We start from the raw sequence: 22,783 nt of genomic DNA on the forward strand, positions 1-22,783 counted from the left end.
TATTTAGAGACTAAACACTAATTGAAGCTTCCTCTACTTTTATATGTCAATTCCTGTTCTTCACTTCCAGCATTCAGCCTCATTTGGAAAGCCTAAGAGCCAACCCACTCTACAGTAAGACACTCTGCAAGAGAATAGGAAAGCTTACACAATGAATACATGTCAACATTGTTCTCGCTCCAGGAGCTCATGGGTAACATACTCCTCTAGGAACGTTCCCCACCCTCGGATGCTTTGCCACATACAAGGTAAGAGCTGTACAGAGATCACACGGCAGCCCCAGACTGCCTTAGCAAGCACAAAGAGAAATGTAAGCTAACACAACTTTGTTCCAAAAAAAAAAAAAAAAAAAAAAAAAAAAAAAAAAAAAGCACCCAATGCTCCCATTTCACAGATCTAAAATAAGCATCTAATCAGCATTCACAGCTCAGTAAGAAATCTCACTTTTGGAACTGGTCAGTCATGGCCAAAATACTAAGACCCCTTGGGGACAATATGGGTAAGCAGCATCCCTACCATGACAGCAGTGTCATCTGCATAGTAGCATAGTGTTCATTACATAGAAAGGAGTAAGAACAGCTTACTCAGAAGTAGACATTGAAAAAATCTCTTAAAATCCTCTGCACTACAACATTGTTGCTCATAACCTTAAAATGTACCCTGAACACTCTCCTCTATGCACACACAAACTTATTGCCCTCACTTTATTCCACTAGTGTCTTTACCTTTTCTCAGCAATGAATAATCTCAGGTTGATACTGTAAAAGTTAGGAGCACTAAATTCTTTACACTCTACCGCTAAAACTATTTCACCAAGACAACTGAGGTTTCATTTAAGCTAGAACAACTTCTCTTTCCTTCTGTGCTCACAAGTGTACCTCAAATGCCAAAAACTCTGCTTAGAGAGACATGTTCTCACTTGTTTTTTTAAAATTACTTCACTCTCACCTATATCATTCTGATACTTTTCCAGGAACAACATATTGTGCAATACAGTATTTCATACTAACCTTGTGCTCCAATAATGCTGTGCTATTTTATTGCACACTAGATGTAGATGATTACTGTTCCTACTCCTGAAAGGAATACAGTCAGAAATCAGCATACCATCCACATCAGCAAAACAAATAGTTCTTCTTAGGATGGGCTTCTGTTTCTGAAGTTGAGCCTGTGTGCTTGTACAAAGACATCTTTTTGTCGGTGACTGAAAGAAAACTGTTGATGACTGGACAGATTTACATTGCAGAAAGTATATAAGGATCATAAAAGGGACACAAAAATCTCTACTGAGTTCCTCAAAAACTGTAAGGATAAGTAAATATTGTTAGAGAATTTATATTGGTAGTTGACGAGTTCATAATAAAACTTCTGCAATAAAGTGTGAAGGGTGATGCAGACCAAATTATTTCTGAAAAGGCTGAGTTTCTTCCAATTCAGAATGAACACCTTTGAAGGAAAAAAAAAAGACTTGACACTGACCACACAGCTTAAAATGCACATTTTGTACTCCTCTGTGTGCATATATACAATCTATATAAATTCAGAATATGAAATATATTATATATATATATATCTTTTAAAATGTTTAATATGTATAAAAATATATAAAAATACAGTACATTTATCTCTTTTTCTATAACCTGACAAAAGACAAGGCAGCAAAGATGAAAGTCTTATATTGCTTAGCCAGATTAACTCTAATTGGTTGGGTACCTTTTAATCTCAGCAGAATAACATTTTGCTGTAATTTCTTTCTGCTTCAGATTGGTCTTATGTCAGATACCTAAGAGAATCAAGGTTCTGAAAAGCACTCATCAACTGCTTCTTCTCCATTGCTTCTCCAACTCAGTTTGACTAATAATAAAATAATGGTTGTTTTTGAAATTCCAGCTAAGAAAGGAGGATTCTAGTTCTTCACTAACTGCTGCTACTCTCACTGAAGACAACAAGCTTTTTAAGTTAGGCATGAGAATTATTTCCTGATTACCACTGCTTCACTCTATCCAACCACTCTCCAAGATTTAATTTGGAACATCACATCTGTTAGGCAGAGCTTGATCTGCAGCAGAATGCTTATGGCTCTCTGCCACCTGTTGAAACATACCATGTTTATTCACTGTTTAAACACCTTCTGTTTGCTGTACTATTAAACTCACTTCTTTGGTTAAACAGTCAGGGAAATGGATCAAAAGTCTGTGTGTTAACAGTTTAGAGCCTCTATTTCAGTGTGTCCAACTCAGCCTCCGTGTGCTACCCATATGGGGTTTTGTTCTCATGATGATTCAAGAGCTCATGGACGCAGAATAAGATTCACTGAATGGTCAAAAGCAAAAAGCAAAGTTTTAGAAAAAACACTTGAGAAAAATGAAAAAGTGCCATTTCATTTGACACATGAAGCAGTGGATAGAGCTCACCCGTTTGTAATGCTGGCTATAGGTCATTCCCAAAAGGCAGTAGGTATCCTCTTCTCATATGCGGTACCGTCCATTTGTACCGCACATCTGGTCTAGAAGCAGATTGTGAGAGGTCAGTCACGGGCCTAAAGCAATGACACTCACACTGTCTTTGCAAGTTTTGTTGCAGCTGAGTGATATTTTTTCCTGTTAGGCTTCTCAGACTTTTGAAATTCCCTTTGACACATCCTATAAGCCCTATATATATATTCTATAAAACTTAAACTTTGATACATTTGTTTTCCGTTCATCCAGAATTGACTCTCCATGGAGATCACTTGGTAAGTTATTATGCTTGTTTACTGTAGTAAACACTGTAGCCATCTCTTTTGTTTCTATTGTTTTGGTTTTTTGCATAGGGTTAAACAATAGTCCGATCTGTTGTGTAAGACACAGCTGTTTTGGAGAACTCCCATATGCTGTCAAAACAGCCATCCCTGAGCAAAAAGCTGATGGAGAACATGTGCTAAATGGGAATGCCAGAGGCAGCTCACCTGCCAACAACTGTCTTCCAAGGCTTGAGGCTTTCATGCAGAGAGGGCCTGGCTCTTCACAGCTTGCGGCACGTGAGTAGGGACACCAAACTGCTGCATTACACAGCAGCAGCACAGCAGAGGAACCTAAACTGTTAAAGGTGGAACCAGGTCTCAGCCAGGGCACTGTGTTATCACAGCTCAGGTCCAGGTAAATGGAACCTAGGGCGATCCATTAAGAAGGCAAGTGTTTCTTCCCCTCCCATCTTAACAGATTTCTCCTTGCTGACTACACAGGCAATTCCGTAGGTTTTAAAAATTCTATGCTCACCAGATATCTAATGATTTCACAATTATCAGCAATTATTGCATCTGTGAGCAACATTCTCAGTAGCAGTTACATAGTACCATAAGCACACATCTGTAACATATGGTTTCCACAATTTTCTTCAGCTTTGTTAGGCATCCCAACAAGCACTTACAATAACATACAGTACTATGTGATATAGTAAAAGCAAATGAAAAAGGAAGGAAATACAGACTTCTAAAATATGACTTGGGCATTTTTGTGATTAAAAAGGCCCCCCTCAGATACAACCTAAGGTGCATCTAATGTTTTTTATTTTTCAACCTGAGAAAACACTCTGCCTACTGATTTCCAGAACATGGAGAAGGACTTGCAAATGTTCCAGAGAGGATTCAAAGTAGCCCCAAATCACCAGAAAAGGTGAGTTGAAAAAAAAAAAACAACCTAGTTCTTAATTTCAGCACTCTCCTTCTCACTTCTGAATACTGTAAACCAAACTCACCATCTCAGGCTGCTAAGGAAGAAACACACCCAAAAAGAGGGCTATGGGGAGAACTTGGAAGGGATACAGTATCAAGAAGAATTATGACTTAATCATCATCCTATCAATTTCAGCTCTGTAATATCACTGCGCTTTGCTAGCAAGAAAAATGGTCAAATCCAATGAATACAGGAATAAAAACTCACTTTGTCTCAAACTGCTGGAAGAAAAAAAAAAGATCCCATTATTCTACAAACAAGTACAAGATAAATCCTGCCCTTTTAACACAGATTCTTTACATTTTAATTGCCAACAGTTTTAATTTTGATAATACCATTTTGTAGAAGTAACATACTGGGGTTTAGATCCAACTTCACAGCTGTGTTTATGAACGCCATTAGAAGGTTCTCTTTGCAATAGCTCTTTAGTCTCAAGCTGCACGTTAACCACTTACCTTTACAGTGACTGTACAATAGCTGGTTGCTAAGTTTTTATGCTATTACAAACACTGTCACAACGGTGGCAAAAAAAAAACCGCAAACGTTGCTATACTGGTACTGAACAACAGAGGGCACTACTCAAATGTTTTGCAGAAAATATGCTAAAAATAAGAACTAGGTTCTCTCCTAACTTTCCCATTTTTATTTTTTTTCTGTCTAAATGTTGCTCTTTGATTCCCAATCTGGGCATAGTAAAGAACCTCTCTTACTTTTTCTGTATGCATGCAGAACACAGTTCTTCAAATTGTTTACTGTTTTGGTTGCAAAATAACTTTCCAATGGCCAGATACTGCCACATGGTGACACACGCAGAAAATTACTGTTGCTAACCGTTAGGTGCATTTTGCTTTTCCTCTGCCTTCCCCTGTGCGCTTATAAACAAAACCTTCTGCTACTCACATCGTAATTCCCAGGCTCTGGTAATTACTGGCCAAGCCTGCACACAGAGAAATGAAGAGTTGCTGAGGAGCACACTGCAAATCCATGATAGTACAGCAAACAAAGCATAGAGATCCAGATTCAACTCCTTCCTCATCCAGTTTCCCTTAGTTGTTATCCAGCATCACCTTCATTCTTATTCCAAAAATCTAGATATTTCCAGAAAACAGATTTTCAAAAAAGGTGATTCAAAGCAACGCTTAGTATAAGGTTGTACACATTTTCTTCAGCAGTAAGGGGAAAAATTCAACATTATGCTGTGGATATCTGACATTATTCCTGGTGACTATGTGTTAGAACCTGTAGTCATTAACCTATGCATTTCCTATTTCTGGCCATTTTCAGCCAAATAATAGTTATGCATGTGTTTACTGCTGAACATCCTTTCTGGGGATCCCTGTTAGACATATTTCACATTGCCTTTAATTGCTTTCAAATGGAGTCAAGGCATTTCCTTACAGATTGTTTTCTATTTTTGGAAAAGCTTTTGAAAAAACGACCCCAAACCTCTGCACAACCTGCAACTATCCAGGGAGTCCTCCAGACTCTCTCCCAGCCTTCTTCTGCATGCCTCAACTCGAATCACAGTCCTCATGCCCAGCAGAACACAGATTTTGACCTAAGCTACCTGCATGGGGAAATAAAGGTAAGATGTGACTGCTGCGGTACATGGCTTCCAATGACGTGATACATTTGTATTTCTTGAGGATAGCACGAGACATTATTTGACAGACTTTATTTGCCCCAGTGTGGATTCTACTGACTTAAATTTGTATTTAGCTATGACTCTGCAAGACACTTTGCCTAGCTGTAAAACTCTGCATGCTCAGGCTACTAAGGCTAAAGTAATACATGCACCAGAACTATGCTGCCAATCAGCTTTTCCATCTTCATAGTAACTATCTCGTACATCCTCCAGGTGCTTGAAAAACTGAGAAATGTTTTCCAGACAGATTCGCTTACAGAGATCCAGGAATGGCTCTCAAAGGCAAGTCTAAAAGGTAACAAGCACGTGTTCATTTTTGAAAGGAACAATCTCTCACATATTTGTATAAACTCCAGAAATTCTCACAGGCCTGAACTGTGTGGGATTGCTGAGTTGGAAGGACTCACTGAAGTGTGCCCAGATGTGGCCATTCTGAACAGAAAGCAGTCACCCAGATCTCAGTAGATTCAGGTCTGCCGCAGGGTAGGAAAGCCTCACACTCCTAGTAGCACTCTGGGCTAGGGGGAAGGCAGAAAACAAGTGTTATTTCTCATGTCCTTAAGCCCCTCAAAAAATCCCAGGTAAGGGAACTCCCAAATTCACCTCCAAACATCCAAATCAGCAAGCAATAATGTAAATAAAATCTCTGCTGTTTTCCAATTTCAGAGAAAGTCTTCATGTCCAGACTGATTTACTCTGAACTGACTGGTAAAGGCAGGCTGAATAACCAGCCACATGCAATGCAGGAAGGTGCAGGAGAGAGCACGAATATCCAGAGTTTGCTAAAGCCCCGGACTCCTTCTCAGAGAGGTCCAGAAGGAGATATAAATAACAGGTAAAATCTGTGGTGAGGCTGCTAAGGTGAGGGGATAAGCTAAGCCTAACTAGAAAGTTTCATTTTCTTTGCCTCTGGATTTTGTGAAAAATGCAACTTCGACTGAAGTGCATCACACAGATCTTGAATGAGAAACACTTCTAACTATAAAAGAGCTCACACACTCTGATACAAATTTAGTTATTATGGGAACAGAACAGAGCTTTCTGAGCACTTGAAAGCTCTTTCAAAAAAAGAAAAAAACACAACAAAAACAGAAAAGGCAAGCCTCCTGTACATTGCAGAGGACAGTTTATACTGTTTGACTTTTGTCCTTTTTCATTCAGGCCTTCAACTAACAGATCAGAAGCAAATCAAAACACGAAGCATGGTAAGTACTGGAAATTATAAGTGTTAAGATGCCATGTGCCTAGCATGCTACAGAAAAGGGACTGTGAATGTAGAGCAGCCTTACCTTTTGTCACTGCAGCAGGTCCCAAATTCACATGAGAAATTAAACTTAGAAACGGAAGTTCCCTAAGCCAGATACCCAAGACTCTTGAGGTCACTCAATTGGTTTGTCTTGATACAACATTCATGTAAATCTTTTAACCAATGCACCTCATAAATGCAGGAAGATAAGGGATGTGTACAACAGCATCTGCATGTTGCTGGAAAAATCATAGCAGCAGGAGGTACAGATTTAATTTCTTCCTTCTCTCTCTAAAATCTCCTTTTAGGAGTTTCACATAGGCTGAAACTCTTTCTGTTAACAAACTGGAATTTGCCAGCATGTAATGCATCTCCCTGCCTCTTTGCAGCCAAAAATCTCACTTTGAGATTTTTTTCAGCTACCAAAGCCCCCTTTTGAGTTTCTAGCCAGCCAAGGGAAACAAACATTACTGGAACTCCCAACAGAACCCACCAGTGCCTCTCTGTATCCCTTGTGAAACATAAAGCGACAACAAAAGTCAGTACCTAAATGCCTGATCATTTTAACAAAGCATTCACAGCAGCTCCAACGCATGTACTGCTGTTACTAACCTTACTGAAGGAGTAGGGAAGGATGATCTTTTATAAGAATAAGGACAAAAGAAAAAACCTTTGAAGCATCAATTTCTCCTTCAAAGTGCTTTTGGAGACATGGAAGAGGCGTCCTTTCTCAAGTGTCTACCAAAATTCTAAGCCTAGCCTGGTAACGTACTGCTTTCTTTTTCAAAATGTTTTCCAGAAATGGATAAAGACCGTATTTTGTTCTCAAAGCTGAGAAACAGAGGTCCAGCACATGCAGACACATCATCTCCAGAGAAGAGCCATGGCTGGCAATGGAAACAAAAAGACGTGCCCTTGAATGCTGCCCTGCAGCAAGCCAAACAACAGATAGCCCCCTCCCAAGGGAGGCCCACATCTTCATAGCCATTAAAGTAGCTGCAAGTCATTTTCACATACAGAAATGCATACTCTTAGCACTTACAGATATAAAAATTAGAACAAATGTAAAGAAATTGTTCAGATTCCCTTTTAAAATTATTTTCTGCTCATTACATTTGGCTTTCAAATCATGCTGCATAGGTACATGTGAAGTAAGCTAAATGGAAAAAGGCAGAGGCAATGCTTTTCAGTATCAGATTTGTGTTTTTGCATGACCCACCTAGGCCTGCACAAATAACTCTTGTTATTCTAATTCTCGACAGTCACAGGCATAATGAGACAAGGAGAGGGTCACCACTTTAAAAAAAAAAAAAAAGACCCTGAGTTCCCAAACTCAGTGACTGCAGTGACTTCAGATGCCTACCTCACAGCAAACCATTGTGTACTTCCATATCTCCCATTATTAACAGAGAAGCATCACAGATTGATTTTAGTATCTGCAGCACGTGGGGCAAACCAAACATGAAAACTACCATGCAAACCTCAAGCCACTGAAATGTAGGCCAATAAAGACAGAAAAATACCTGGACCTTTCTTAGGTCAGGTGAACCGTGAAAGCAGAAGAATTAGATTTTATCTGAACACATCTCTGCCAATTCATTCTCACAAAACCAAAGCATGCTGATAAACAAGCTACAGTTCTATTGATTTTTTAGAGAAAGAGAAATTTAGTGAAAACAGGCTCTTTCAAAAGAACTGCCTGTTTGTTGGGAAAGGAGAGAAAGAGAGAAATTGTTAGCATGTTATGGAAAAAGGAGTTTAGCTCTGAGCAGTGCTTAGCTTACTCCTCTAACAGCCCGTCATCATGTCCAATCATTTCTACCATAACAGCTACCTCCTCCACTCCCACTTCTCTTTGCAGGACAGGAGCACACTGTGACCTGGGTGCCCAGCTCTGCGAGCAGCCAGCGAAAAGCCACTTGCACAGAACAATTATTGCTCAGGTGTACTTGCCAACTCATACCACAGATGCAGAAACTCATTTGTACAAACGATTTAAATGAGCATCAGTTTCTGGGATATGTTAGGCATATCGTTTCCCTACAGCTGTCCAACAGTATTAGCCTGTAGGGCTGGGTAAATGGGAGCAGAGCTTCAAATGGGAGGAGTTGACAAGCATTATACTGTACAAGACGAACCCCTTCTCTTCTACGGTGCTTTGAAGTTTCCCTTGTGTCTCAGGTAATAACACTACAGAAGAGGTGGAAACCAAATAGCAGCAAAACTGAACAGCAGGGCTGAGTGACCATACATCAAGTGAACAGTAACAATATCTGTGTGTGTACTTCTGGGCCATATTCACATTGCCTTAATTCTATGTAAATCTCTGCCCTAAATGTTTCTTATCAGCTGTCTCTTAGCATCACGCTGTGTTGAGCCTGAAAAGCTTAATTAAATCTCAGAGACCTTGGAGACTCATTACTGAATAGAATCAGAATGAAAGCAAGGTTAGCACAGCTTTTCAAAAGCACAGTTACATCCCTCTATGAAGCTGGCAGGCTACTAAGCAAACACGTTAGAGCCAGTAAGTGAGACAGTTTGCAAGGTTAGTTTTAATCAACTGCACCTTCAAAGATATCTCCCTTCAAAGCCATAGGCTACTACTTTTGCTAGATGTCCAAAACAAATCTCCCTCAAAGGTGCTTTACCCATCTAGGAAAGTCATAGAATCATAGAATGATTTGGGTTGGAAGGGATCTTTAAGATCATCTAGCTCCAACCCCCCCTGCTACAGGCAGAGACACCTTCCACTAGACCAGATTTCTCAAAGCCCCATCCAACCTGGCCTTGAACACCTCCAAAGGGTGGGAATCCACAACCTCACTGGGCAACCTGTTCCAACATCTCACCACCCTCACGGTACAGAATTTCTTCCTAATATCTAGTCTAAATCTACCCTCTGCCAGTTTAAAGCCATTTCATTTCTTCCTGTCACTACATGGCCTTATGAAAAGTTCCTCCCCAGCTTTCCTGTAGGCCCCCTTCAGGTATTGGAAGGCCACTATAAGTTCCCCCCAGAGCCTTCTCTTCTTCAGGCTCAAGAGCCCCAGCTCTATCAGCCTGTCCTCACATGGCAGGTCCTCCAGCCCTCTGATCATCTTCCAGCCCTCCTCTGGACCTGCTCCCCATCCTTCTTCTATTGGGGGCCCCAGAACTGGATGCAGAACTCCAGGTGAGGTCTTACAAGAGCAGAGTAGAGGGGCAGAATCACCTCTCTCAACCTGCTGGCCATATTCCTATTGATGCAACCCAGGATACAGTTGGCCACCTGGGCTGCGAGCATAAAAGACAAACAAGTTTCAATGTGTAAACCTTAAGACTAGAATAAAAGTTATTTATGTTTAGAGGATAAAGATTGGCAAAAGTCACACCAGATCAACAGGCTACAGCCTAATACAAGTGTTACCCAGTCATGCTGTGCACCTGTTCTGACTCCTTCCCTGGTCTTACCTGCCTGCTCTATTGATGATGTAGATTCTCTAACAGGAAGAGCTGAAACAGATTCTTACAAACACCAAGGCATAGCAAGGACAGAGATCCTTGAAAGACTATTCTGGTGAGGCAGCTGCATTTCTTTGTCCTGTAATAAAATTAGATGCCTCATCTTCAGAACTATCGTTTGTTCTTACCACCAACAGCTGGGAGTCTACAGCCTTTTGGAACCATCCTCTGTTACTGAGAAGATTCTAAATGCTTCATGAACTACTCGGGTTGCAAACCAATCTCCCCTGAATGTATTTATTTCCATTCCTCTTCAGAGAGGTTACACTGTCGCTGCAGATTGGGCCCGCTCAATATATCTCTGCAGTGCGAGTTCAAACAGAAAAGTTACACACTTCACTGCAATAACTAAATATGGACAAATTTTCAGAGTTTTCAGGAAATAAAAAAAACTATGCAGTCATTGAAAACTATTTCAATAAGCAGTTCTGAAAAAAAAAAAAAAACCTCATTATTCTAATACATTTGAGTATCTTTATTATGTAACTTACTCACTCAACAAATAGCTGACGGCACTCATCGTTCACTGCCTTCAGTTCAGATCTCAGGATACCTGTCCCTTACTGGGGATTAACTTGGACCTGAAATAGCAGTGGCCATCTCTCATTTTTAACAGCTGGAATCATTACTGGTGTTTAGGCAGCTTTCTCTAAGTGATATGTCCAGCCTCCCATGAGTAATTTTGCTGTCATGCCTGCAGCACAGCTGTCAGAAGCCCGCCATGTATATTACAGGATGCAATTCAAGCAGCTTGGAAGCCACGCTTAAAGTCCTACAATTTCTCACAAATCCCATGATTTTTTTTAAATCACTTGACTGTTTCCTGCTCGCCACTGCAGAGCAACAAGGTACTAAGATGTACTACCTGGGAAGCCCATGCTCTTTTTCACAGGGGCAGTCAAACATTCAGGGAAACTGGAAAATATAGAAAATATAGAAGGACAACGTACACATCCAAGTGAAATACAGAACAAGACCAACGCTACTCAGGACGCTTCTCCCACGGATGTCAACAGATGCCCATCCTACCATTTTGCACTTCCACAAAGCAAAAACTCTTGAGAGTCCTCACTTTGTCTCTTAAATGAGGCACATCTATGAAATAAGTCTTAAAAAAAACCTTCAAGAGACCGAAGAGTCTTATACCAGGTTTAATAGGTGCTATGTACATTAGCATGCAGTGCCTCAGCTGTAAAGATGTACTTCATTGTAATTTCAATGTTTTACAAAGTTTCATCAAAACTCAGTATAATAAATAATGGGCACACTTACACTGCTCTTGTTACAGATATAATACCAGCAGTGCTTTTATTAAGAAGCTAACCTTGCTGGAACAAAAGAAATCACGTTCTTATGTAGCCTAACAAAACTAAACCAAGAACTACTTGAGGAAAAAAAGCCACCCCTTCAAAAGAAGAAACTTTTCTGTGGTTATTTTAGAAGTATACGGAGAGGTTTAGGAAGTCACGACCACTTCGCTGCCAACCCTTTAGGGACCATGAGGACTCTGCAGGGATCCCACTTCCATTCTCAATTAAAAAGCAATAACAGAGGGAGAAATACAGATATAAAGTCACATTTGCATCTCCTCTGATTCCAGGTCAGCAGAGACAAGCAGTCACAGTAAGGTGGGTTTTAGCTCTTCAGCAATCAGTGTGAGAGCCATACTTTCTCACATTCCAAAATGCCCCAGCAGCTACTTGGACAGCCACTACAAACAGAGGGAATGGGGCACATTCTCACAGGTGAGAAGCAAAGCCACACCTCCAAAGTGTCCATTTCTGAACTTGGAAAAAGCACCAACAAACTGGTTTACAGCTTCCAGCCAAGACAGAAACTGTGGCTTTAAAAGGGAAAAAAAAAAAAAAAAAAAGCAAAGCACTTGACAGACAACACAGTTAACATAATGGGGAAAAAAACAACAAAACAAACAACCAAAAAAACCCAGGTATACTGAAGCTGAAGAATAAGATTTGTAACTAAGAGATCCTGACTTCTAGTATTATTCTGGCACTGCAGGTTAAATCTTACTACGATGATCAACATATAAGAAGTGATCATGTCACCTGAACTCACTGCACATGCACCAACAAATGTATCACACGCCAGCCAAGGCACATGCTTTGCATGTACGCAGACAACCATTTACTCAAACTGAAGCATTAAGCAATGGCTTGACCCCACACTTGTATTTCCTCCTCTGACCACAACTAACTAAAATCAGGGGTATAAGTTGGAGTGGCTCAGCTGATAAAGGCAACCCAGTTGCTTGTGACTGTCTGTTGAGATGCTCAGGAAAATCAGAGTTATTTCTATTTTTAAATGAACGCCTTGCAACAGGCACTAGTGGTACAGGTTTTGAGGTCACAGGATTATTTGTAATTCATTGCTTAGAACTGAAACAGAGATGAATGCACACATTAAAACAGTGATTAAGTATTTTGGGTAATATACCCAAACAATTATTAAAAAAAAAAAAAACACATAAATAACATAGCTTCCTTGGTAAACAAAATAAATTCTGCATTTACTATTCATTTATTTTTTTTTTTAAAGCTATTAATATAGAAGTTTCAGGATAAAAGCTGCATTTGTTTTTACCCTTTCTGTCCAAGAACAACTTTGACCCAACTCCGAAGCTACCAAGCGTTGAGACAATTATCACAAGGGCAGATGATCTTCAGAGCTTAACTGTTTCGTGTCTCAGTGTTATCCCACAAACTGCATGTCTCATCGTTCCCATCTTCTTATTCTGCAGGCTAGTTGCTGTCTGTGTCATTGTCTTCCCCTTCTTTCTCAGATAGAGCATGTTGGGCTTCTCCCAATGGAACTGCCCCTTTCCGCTGTGGCAAGACACTGAAAAAGGCCTCCTTCCAGTCTCTCTTCTCCAGGTACGCGAGGATGATTTCAAACACTGCAACGTTAAGAAACACTATCAACTCTTTTACAAGAAAGAAACTGAAGTACTGATAGGAACACAGCTCCAAATCCATTTTTTACAGACATTTACATGCATTTGGGTAGAGCCAAGGAAGTGAAGGAAGAAGCAGAAGTGGCAATTCTGAAACTGCTGCAGTTTAAAGCAAAGCACTTTCAGTCTCTGGTCTCTATAGTCTCTCAGTTACTACAGCAACACTTTTCTGTAGTTGCTCCACTTTGAATTGATTTCTCTGAGGGACAGAGGAATGTCCATCCAGTCCTTCAGATCTCACAAGTGCCTTCTATACTAGCATTAACACCTTCCCCATGTTAGAAAGGAACACTCCTGTGGATGCGCCTCAACAATGACATTGCTTCCCTCCCAAATTAAAACACAAAGACAGTCCCAAGTCTTCCTAAAACCTACTATAACCTCATTATCTTTCTCTTCCACTTTAACTGATGAAATCTGAGCTTAAAGCAAAAACTCTCATTACTCCTCCTTTCAGCAAGCATTAATAATACAAACTTCTTGCTATTGCTATTATACTAACCGTAACCTTTACCCAACTCCTTCCTGTTTCACCTCCCACAATTTTCCCTGGTTGACAGGGAATGCTCCAAAGTGCATTAAATGCAAATGTAATCAGCAAATTCTTATTTAGAAAAATCTCAGGCTGCCCCCCCCAAAAAACTCTTAACGTAAATTGCAGCTCTGCAGCAGCAGGGAAGGCAGGAGGCAGCCCTATGGCTCATAGATAAACCAGACATAGCTAACAAATCTGGAGTGCACAGGTGGTTCCTCAAGTTTGAGGCTACAGAAATAGTGCTAACACCATTTGAGAAGGGAGACTTAAAAAAGCACCCAGTGCAAATGTTCCATATGAGAAAGGATCGGAGGAGCTATAAGGGAGGAACTGCACAGATCTCATGCTGAGAGTCAGGATACAGAAAAGCATCACATTTACTAGATGTTTCCTAGATCCAGGTTTCCCAGACAGCCTGCCAGGATGCCCAGATTACAGGACAGTGTGACACTGACATAGATGGCCATTTTACCGAGCAGGTTATTCACCTCGAGAGGTCATACTTTTGCAGTGCTTTCAAAGATCGTACCACTACATAAAGACCACTCTAAGTTACTCCAGAAACCACCTGTGGCAAAAATGGCTGCTCAAGAAACAAGAATACAAGGAACACCATTGCTTTGGAACTTGATACAGTAAAATTAGAACCAATGGAAAGAGAGAGGCTTCAACAGGGCAACAGAGGCTTCAATGATACGCTGCAATAGCAACAAAAGCATTCAGCAAGGATGGGAAAAGACAATGTGAACAGTTAATAGACATCACCACAGACTGGAACGTAACATGGCACTGTAACATACGCTAAAATGAATTTGCCTTGGCATAGAAACCTGAACAGATATTTGTGTGCCTCATGCCATTATAACATGCAGGCTCTGAACCACTGGTAGAAGTATACAGAGACACCATCCCAATAAAAGGTATAAATAAGCAAATAAATGAAAAGCAGCATATGGACTCGACTGTTAACAACGCTAGCGATTTCTCACCACCAGAGGGCCCCGTTCAATTTAAGTGCTTCAAAGACTGACAAGACAATTAATAAAGAGTTTCTTCTGTGAGATTTTTCAAATTCACCACTATTAAAAGCAGTTCCATAGGGACCAGGCAGGTCCTACAGTCTCATCTATCCCATGCTCTGGTCTTCTAGCTTCAATCCCTGCACTGAGAGCAGGCACCCAGATGTCAAATTAACCAAAACAGAAATGGTGAGCAAAAGCAACAAGATGTGTTCTCAGGACAACAAAAAAATCTCAGTGAAAATGCACAAAATTTATATGAGACTTGAGAGACAGCTTGATCCTGTTCATCTTCTTCATATCTAGTAGCATTTCCCTTGAAAACTGTCTTTTTTAAATTTAGCTTGTGTTACTGGGGTTACAGTATGGACCAGGGCTATAATTACAACCATAACATCCCTCCACTTTTGGCAGTGGTGGAATTATTCTTGCCTAAAATCCTTAAGCAAAATACTGTCATAGCAGAACCTTTACCTCACAAATGGTCTGTGTGTTATGTGTTTTTCAACTCTGATCTGAAAATATTTTAGAAGAGTACGGGAATGCAATCCCACACAGTATGAAATCCCAGCAACTAAACTGCAGCAAAATCAGGTGCCTAGAAGTCTAGCACAAGAAACGTGCACGATATCATAAAACAAATAAACGAACATCAGAATATAAGTGATCTTTTTTTTTTTCCACATAAGGCAGCCTCCAAAAATGCTGACACTAGAGGTCAGTATAAGACCGAGCAGAAAAATTCTCCAATAAAACTCTACAGATAGCAGAACTTCTAATAAGTGGCACGAAGATTTGCTAGTGCCTATATAAAGAACACTTAAAGATTAAGTTTTAGAAACTATTTCCTTTATGTTTAAATATTCTTTATTATCATGCAAATGTGCATCTCATCAATCACTGGCCTCTCATGAAATTAAAGTTACCATGCAACACATTAATAATATAACAAACTTGACACAAGGCAAGACAAATAAAATAAATGAACATGAAGTGAGGCAAAATGAAAACTCATATGCCATGTTAAGAAATTCCCATAATGGTCTGTGTAGCCCCTGTTTTCTGTGCTTTTTTTTTTTTTTTAAATGACACTGAAAAATAATAACAGAACAGGAGGACTAGAAGGCATCAAGACTTTGTCAAGCATAATTGTATACTTCAACCAAAACGAGGAAGCTAGGTAAAAATGCAATTATGAAAAACTCAGCAGATAGAGTACTGCTTAATCAAACTAGGTCAGCATACAGGTACCTAAGCAGTGACACCTGTACAAAGCTGTCAGAAGACATGAAAAAAAGATCACATTCTTAACCTCCAATGGAATAAAATACACAAAACGGTTTTCAACGTTTTACTCACTTATCCACTAAGTCTAGAAATAAGGCTGGGGTGGTAGTAATGCCAAAATTAATCATGGGACAAGGTAAAGAGAACAGAAGGTGCACTTCTCAGTGGATAAGGCACTTCCTTAGCTACTTTTGTATTTTCCCACACATAAAATACTTAAAGGTTATGACTACTGTATCCCAAAGGCAATTAGATTCAAGAAGTACCAGCACACTAAGAACAGGATGTTTTCACTGTAGCGCACATTCTGAGGTTTCAGACTCAGAATTTTGCAGGTATATTCTGTAACAGCGCAATCATTCAGTATTTTAGAACTTACCATGATTGACTGCTAACACTTTCCGACTGTTCATCTTCACGAAGTTTCCCAGAGGGAGCTGTGCATGACCAATTCCTTGCTCTACAGCCTTTCTATAAGTAATTCCCTGGAGGAAAGGCATAAAAACAACTGGACTGAGTACCACAATTCCATATCAGCACAAACAGATAAGATTACAAGCATCATTTTCTGTCCAGAGTCTCACCAGTACTGCCTCACTACTGCTGTAGAAGATATTTAAAAATAGAGAACTATCCAGATAAGACAGTATCTGCTTCAAGAGTTACCTCTGGAAAACATGCCACCTCAAATACATGTCACTCCTATGATGTATGGTCAGAAGGATGGCAAACAAGACCTGGTCATACAGGTCTAGAACATACCAGGCACAGCCTGTTTCAAAGGCAAGCCTGAGCTTAAGCACAAAGTTACTCAGTTTAAGGTAACCAGGTATTTTTTTTTGAGGAAGAAATACAGGTGGAAAAAAAAAAAAAAAGCAAATTCAGTACTTGAGAAACAAACAAGTTCTGGAAAGTGTGTACAGTCAATAAGTATATAGAGGTTAGCCTTGGTAAGATGTAAAATCAGTAAGTATACAGATGTTAGACTTAATAAGATTATCACAGTGGAAAGATAATCAAAATAAATGAAAAAGCTCACTGGTATTGTAGGCTTGCAGTAAACTCCACAAGGAGCAATCTCCAGAGAGAGACTTTCTCAGTGGCAGTCAGTCCTTAAATGGGGTCTAGAAGAGGTGCAGCCAGGCTCCACCCCTTCCTGGTAGCACAGGTGAATTACCTTCACCTGTGCTCCCACGGCTGACTCACTGCTTGCCTCAGGTGATCAATCAGACTGTGATCAACAGTTCCTGTACAAGTGAGTAACCACTTGTATCATAATGACCATAAGGGATTTAGGGATTTGCTTTAGTTTAGTTAACTGTGGACTGTTTTAGTGTCATTTGTGATGCTAAAAAAAAAAAAAAAAAAAAAAAAGAATGAATCTTAAGACTCAACACGTCACCAGAAATGACATCGAGGTTTCTTTGAAGAAAAGCAGGAACAAGTAATGGGAACAAAAGCACACAAAAAGAGCTTTTATTTCCCAGCTGCATTCTCCATGACTTTCCAGGTTCACACAGCACAGTCCCATGTGCAGCTATGGAACCAGATCTCTCAGGCATTTGCATTACTTCACTAAATTCTCCTGACAAGCAAACTCATTAGAAAAGGACATTCAAGATTCAAGTGCTGCTCTTCATCTATTTTTGGGCACATAAAACCACACACACAAGTGCATGAACAGAAACCAAACCCTTCTGCCTGAAAACATGGCCCTCGGTAAGCTGAGCAGTGTTATGAATTCCATTCCTATATTTAAAATGAAAAGATTAAATCCTAAGAGGCCTCAGCACGTCTGCACTCTGGAACACAAGTCACTGATCCCACCACAAGTTTTATTTTCTCTTTTCTGCAACAAATTTTTAATGAAATCTTTTTTGAAAACCTTTTCTTATTATTTATTTTTGTTAGTTTATATGTGTGCATTATTTATGTAAAACAAGACATGAATAGAAGAACTGTAAAGAAGAAACATACCCACAATTTACCTTGTGGTGATTATGATCCACCAGTCCTCCAATCACATAAGCCTTCCTCTCGTCCAGCTCACTGAGAACATCTGGGGAATCTGAGGTGAGGTACACCAGGTCTTCTTTCTTTATTAGTTCGCTGTAGTGCTCTGTTCTAATTTGGATATCCTAAAAGAGTTTAAAAAGTTACATTTAACTGACGACTTGCTGGGCAATCTTTACAGACCCAAGACTGAACCAGCAAAAATAAGAGTCACTTTATGCCCCTCATTCACGTTTCATTACATCCCATAGTACAGATTGCATACTCCATGATTGATCCACAGACCCACCATAGCTCCCAAAAGCACTGGCGTGTAAAACAGTCACTGAGAAACTTTCTGAAACACCAAAAGAACTCTGCAAAACCTTAAGTTCTTGTGATTCCCTTCAAGTGTTACCTTATGTCCCACAGGGATCCCAATCATTTTCAAGACCACCTTTCCAAAAGAGCAAAAACGGATGCAAACGCTAACTAAGCTAACAGTACTTGTTAGGATTTGATATGAGAGGTTTACTCTGTGCCTTTGCAAACTGGCGATCACACAAAATCTGCTCCAAGTGGAACCACCCTTCAATCACACAAAGTGTTCCTATTTGCTGGAATGCTTGTTTAACAGGAGTCACAAGGAAAACCAACATGATACTGTGTCAAGCCATTTCTCTAAAGAACACTTCAATATTGAGAGGTGATATAACAGAAGTGAAATGAGGAATCACCTCATTATTTCAAAGCAGTACTCTTCCCAATAAAAAACTAAAAATAAAAAACAAAAAGAGCACTGCCAAAACAGAGACTGTCAGAACTGCCTACATCAAGCAGTCCATCAGAGAACAGTATCTGTTCAAGAACAAGTGAAGATTGCGTGTTTGGAGAGTTTAAAGCAAAAAAAAAAAAAAAAACCACCTAGATTCAAGACAAACACTCCTTGACTTAAGTTATATTATTGTAGAGCACAAAGAGCCTCACTTTAACATGATATTACTCTGAAGTCGCAGAAAAAAATTATATTTATATATAATATATATAAAGCACTGGTCCTTCACAATACATAACTTAGCTAACAATTGTAATGAAGATTTTTTTTTTCCGTTCTTATAGAAATAGTCAAATATTCACCTTCCAGTTGACCCATCCTTTGTCATTTTCATTCATATTGCTCTTCAGCTGTCCTCCATGGCTGGTCAAGTAAAACTTTGACAAGAACAAATGAAAGATACACACTGCTAAATTGTTAAAAAGTCTATTTGTTTCCCCACTGTACAATTTTTTTTTTTTTCTCTTAAGCATTAGCTAAAATGTTCTTACCATCTAGTTAAAAGTGGTAGTGGTGCTAAGACCACACTCATGCAGTTAGAAACAAAGAAATACACACAGTCCCTTTTTTCCACCTTTGTGTGTGTCATAGACAGAACTGACTATCAACGCTGCTTTAGTGGCACACCAGTATCCGGCACGGCACCAACAGCCACATACTTTTTTTGTGTGTGTATTTTTATAACTTTTGGGTTGAAAATTCATCAGCTAAAATAGATGTAGTTTTTTTATTAAAAAAACAAATTTTTTTTTTTTTTTTTTTTTTAAATGTCCACTTGTGTTGCAACTGTCTTTTTCACACACTTCGTATGTGACAATACAGTCAGTACTTAGTTTGTTTCAACATACCTGCACAGGATGGAATGCTTTGCGATTTTCTGCATAACATCTCTGAATTTGCTTGTGAAGCTTCTTAACATCCTGTATACAACACAATTTGTTTTTACATAGTCCTTCAGACAGACCACCACAAAATGCTTTACCATGAGCCAGAAGCTAAAGAGAGAAAAAGGAGGCTTTTAACTGGCAAAAGTGACTGCTGACAGAGAGCGGACATCGGACATCAGACCCTGACAGAAGGAACAGCCTTTGTGAAGGGATTCTGCTGACATGGAAACATACATTTTCCGCATTTAAACACCTCTATGCACGTGCTTGATTTGCGTTGCTCAAGGAAACAAACAAAATAAAATCACTGATATTCAAATACACATTTAAACATTCAAAATTAATCTCAGGAATCAATGAGATTTGCCACACCGCAACACTCAGTCAGTGCTACGCATGCTCCACATTGCAGTCAAAAAGCAGCCAGATGGGCTTTGCAAAAGCTCGAATTCTCGCAGTCTTGCAGGACAGTGAAGTCAGAGCAGTAGAAAGGCTCAGGGTAAAAGCAAGGGGAGAGGTCTGCCTTAGACACTGCAGGCTGCACTCATACATGAGGCTGCAAAGTAACGCATGTTCCTTGTAGGGGTAAAGCTGTTCTGATCTCAAAACGGCAGACCAAGTGTCTTGACCAGTGGCTGGGTACCATGGCTGATCTTTCTCATATTTACCTCTCCTGTGAACATAGCTCCCTTTTTTTTTTTTTTTTTTTTTTTTTTTTTAAATATAATCCACTCTAGGATTTTAGAAATGGGCTCAATTGTGCCGTCCTGTCCAAACCACTTCTGGTGTACCTAAGAAAAATCTCAGTATCCTCATAATGCTAAGAGTTCTAATTTCCACAGAACCTCTCTAACACTGCTGGGAGCCTCGCAGATAATTGGATGTGGCATTTACAACCTTTCTAGCAAAACCACTTTGAAGCAGAATTGCATACAGCTTCATAGAGAACAGACTGCACAAACTGTTTCTATATTCCTGTTTTATGGAATCAAACCAACTCACCACATCTCCGTGAATGTGATCATAATCTTCAGCAAGCTACATAAAGGTACATTCTAAACCCTGAAAATGTCTGCAACTGACATGAGCAGTTCTAGGAGTCATTACAATCTGAAAAATGCTAACTATCCATTACTATCTGCTCTGATATTGCATCAACACTGCAACTGGAGTATCTTCCAACATTTGTATTTGACGGGTAAATTTGATTTACCTTTAGCACCATCAAGTCATCAAAGCTGCAGTCCACTATGAGGCGAAGCGTGCTGGGAACAACTTTCCTTCGCATACGCTTTCTGTCATTCCCTTCGTTACTGGTGTCTGATTTTGACTGACGTTCTAATTTTCTCTTCTGGCGTTTTTCTTTTCGTTTCTGCCTACACAAATAAACAAACAGATAAATCTTTGATAAAGAGGTGCTGCTGAGGTGCACATTATGCACATAAATGCAATGTGATAAAGATGGATGGCCCATAACAGTGGTAATTTAACTTCTCTCTGTTGCTCGCATCTGTGCCAACAGAACTATGAAACCGATACCCCGACTCTGCTTGTGAAGTTCTAGATATACATACAAAGATAGATATCTGTGATTCAAACGAAAGCAACAGCAAGAGCTTTGTGGACTTAAAGGTATTCTGAGTCAGGACTTCTGCCCAGATATGCTTCTTCCCACAGAAGAATACACCTCACCATTGTCCAAAAACATTTTCACAGGTAAGTCCATGTAACTAGCAGTACAGCATTTCATGTGTCAAAAGAGAAAAAAAAAGAAAACAACAAAAAAAATCAACCTAGTGCTTTGCAAGATCTGCCAGCAACAAGAAAAGGCACATCCTCCTTCCTGACAAGCTAGTAACATGCAATTTTGAAGCCCTCCTCCTACTGCTTCAAGCTGAGGAACACTTCTAGCATGGAAAAAATGCTTACCTTTACAGCTTCTTCATGCTCAGATGGAACAGACTGTGACTACTGCTTTAAACCTAGTATAGGAAAAAACTGGTTCAAGAGCCCTGATTTGCTAAAGCTATCTATGCACAGATTCTGCTAACACGTTACGACTATCACAACAAACAGGCACACACAATCCTAAGAAAACCATTTAGTGAACCATACCTTCGGAGATCCTTCTGCTCTTCCCACTGTTTTTGCTTCAGTAGTTTCTTCCTTTGCCTCTTGGACATGGGCTCGAGGCATTCTGTTTTGCCTGTGCCTTCCTCTGGTCTTTCTACTTGCCTGTCACATGACTTCGCCTTTGCTTCCACCTCAGGTGCATCAGGGGGCATGGTGCTTTCTGTTGGTGTTCCCGATGACATTAGCTTCTGGCTGGCTTACTGACTTGAATCTCATCCGCGTGATAAATATTTCATGAAAAAACAATTTCTAATCTCACCAGTTCTGTAAGATACAAGAGAGTAGTCACTAGAAAGCTATTAACAATAAGTTCAGTCAGAACGAACACCATTCTAATGAACATCTATCATAAAAAACAGAGTGCCTTTTTCGGTTTGCTTAAAGCCAGGTTAATAACACATAAAGCACCAGAGCCGGGCTGCACGCCGTCAGAGGTATTTAGTTACTTCAGCTAACCGACAGCGCCGTGTCACCCGGGGGTACCGGGGCGCGAGGCCCAAGAAGAGCAGCCGCTCGGCGGCACAGCCCCGCCCGCAGCACCGGCGCCCGGCGCTCACCTGGCCGCTTCCTGAGGGCTCTCACGCACGCACCCGCACAGATACACATCTGTACACACACACGTATGTTCGTATCTTTGTTCACGCCCCCCAGCCATCACATACCTCGCCAGGCTCTTCACCGCCGCCCCCAGGACTTCCCCAGAGGCGATGCCTACAGCCGCGCGCTGCAGGCGGCTGAAAGGGCTCTCACCGGGCCCACCGACAGGCGGCCATCTCCCCCTTCCTCTCCGCCCCGCCCCCCGGCTCCCCGCGCGCTCCCCTCAGGGCTAACGGCCGCGGCGCGCGCGGACCCCCACGTACCCGCGCGCCGCCCCACGCGCCAGGCCTTCGGAGGAGCAACGGCCTCTCGAGCGCACGCGCGCGCCCTCCCCGCCCGCCGCGACTTCAAATCCCAGCGGGCTACGGGCGGCCGTCACGTGCTGCCGGCGGTCACCGCACCGCCGCCCCCGGGGCGTCGCA

The 22,783-nt window shown here is 40.6% G+C and overlaps 2 protein-coding genes across 8 annotated transcripts in view; one reads left to right on the top strand and one right to left on the bottom strand.

Annotated features, from left to right (window-relative positions):
- C4H4orf17 (chromosome 4 C4orf17 homolog) overlaps positions 1–12,597 on the top strand; it is a 23,484-nt gene extending 10,887 nt beyond the window's left edge. For all 3 annotated transcript variants that reach the window (XM_085222956.1, XM_085222957.1, XM_010710026.3), the window contains 8 exons: positions 71–248; positions 2,813–3,019; positions 3,589–3,653; positions 5,137–5,298; positions 5,572–5,653; positions 6,025–6,193; positions 6,520–6,563; positions 7,404–12,597. In XM_085222956.1, coding sequence (XP_085079082.1) covers positions 152–248; positions 2,813–3,019; positions 3,589–3,653; positions 5,137–5,298; positions 5,572–5,653; positions 6,025–6,193; positions 6,520–6,563; positions 7,404–7,588 — 1,011 coding nt within the window. In that variant the 5' untranslated portion in view covers positions 71–151 and the 3' untranslated portion in view covers positions 7,589–12,597. The remainder of the gene's footprint in view (positions 1–70; positions 249–2,812; positions 3,020–3,588; positions 3,654–5,136; positions 5,299–5,571; positions 5,654–6,024; positions 6,194–6,519; positions 6,564–7,403) is intronic.
- Positions 12,598–12,624: 27 nt separating this feature from the next.
- TRMT10A (tRNA methyltransferase 10A) lies at positions 12,625–22,783 on the bottom strand. Of its 5 annotated transcripts, none has more exons than XM_085222960.1 (8): positions 22,625–22,783; positions 21,747–22,028; positions 20,845–21,007; positions 19,593–19,664; positions 19,047–19,121; positions 17,906–18,055; positions 16,297–16,402; positions 12,625–13,019 (listed from the first exon to the last, which is right to left on the bottom strand). In XM_085222960.1, exons 2-8 carry the CDS (start codon positions 21,944–21,946, stop codon positions 12,865–12,867), a joined length of 921 nt encoding a protein of 306 aa, XP_085079086.1. In that variant the 5' UTR covers positions 21,947–22,028; positions 22,625–22,783; the 3' UTR covers positions 12,625–12,864. The 5 variants fall into 5 exon arrangements, 4 of the variants coding, with proteins under 4 accessions (XP_085079086.1, XP_085079085.1, XP_010708331.2 ...); XM_085222959.1 differs by having other exon boundaries at positions 19,593–19,739; XM_010710029.3 differs by lacking the exon at positions 22,625–22,783 and adding an exon at positions 22,427–22,583 and having other exon boundaries at positions 19,593–19,739.

Source organism: Meleagris gallopavo, chromosome 4, assembly GCF_905368555.1.
Source record: "Meleagris gallopavo chromosome 4, MGAL_WU_HG_1.1, whole genome shotgun sequence".
Taxonomy (NCBI): domain Eukaryota; kingdom Metazoa; phylum Chordata; class Aves; order Galliformes; family Phasianidae; genus Meleagris; species Meleagris gallopavo.

Bases quoted from the DNA above. Each gene is read 5' to 3' on its own strand.
- TRMT10A (XM_085222959.1), bottom strand. From the start codon at position 21,946: ATGTCATCGGGAACACCAACAGAAAGCACCATGCCCCCTGATGCACCT. The intron at 21,008-21,746 runs GTATGGTTCACT...TTATTTGTGTAG, and splicing joins GAGCAGAAGGATCTCCGAAG to GCAGAAACGAAAAGAAAAAC. The intron at 19,740-20,844 runs GTAAATCAAATT...TTCTCTCTTTAG, and splicing joins ATGACTTGATGGTGCTAAAG to CTTCTGGCTCATGGTAAAGC.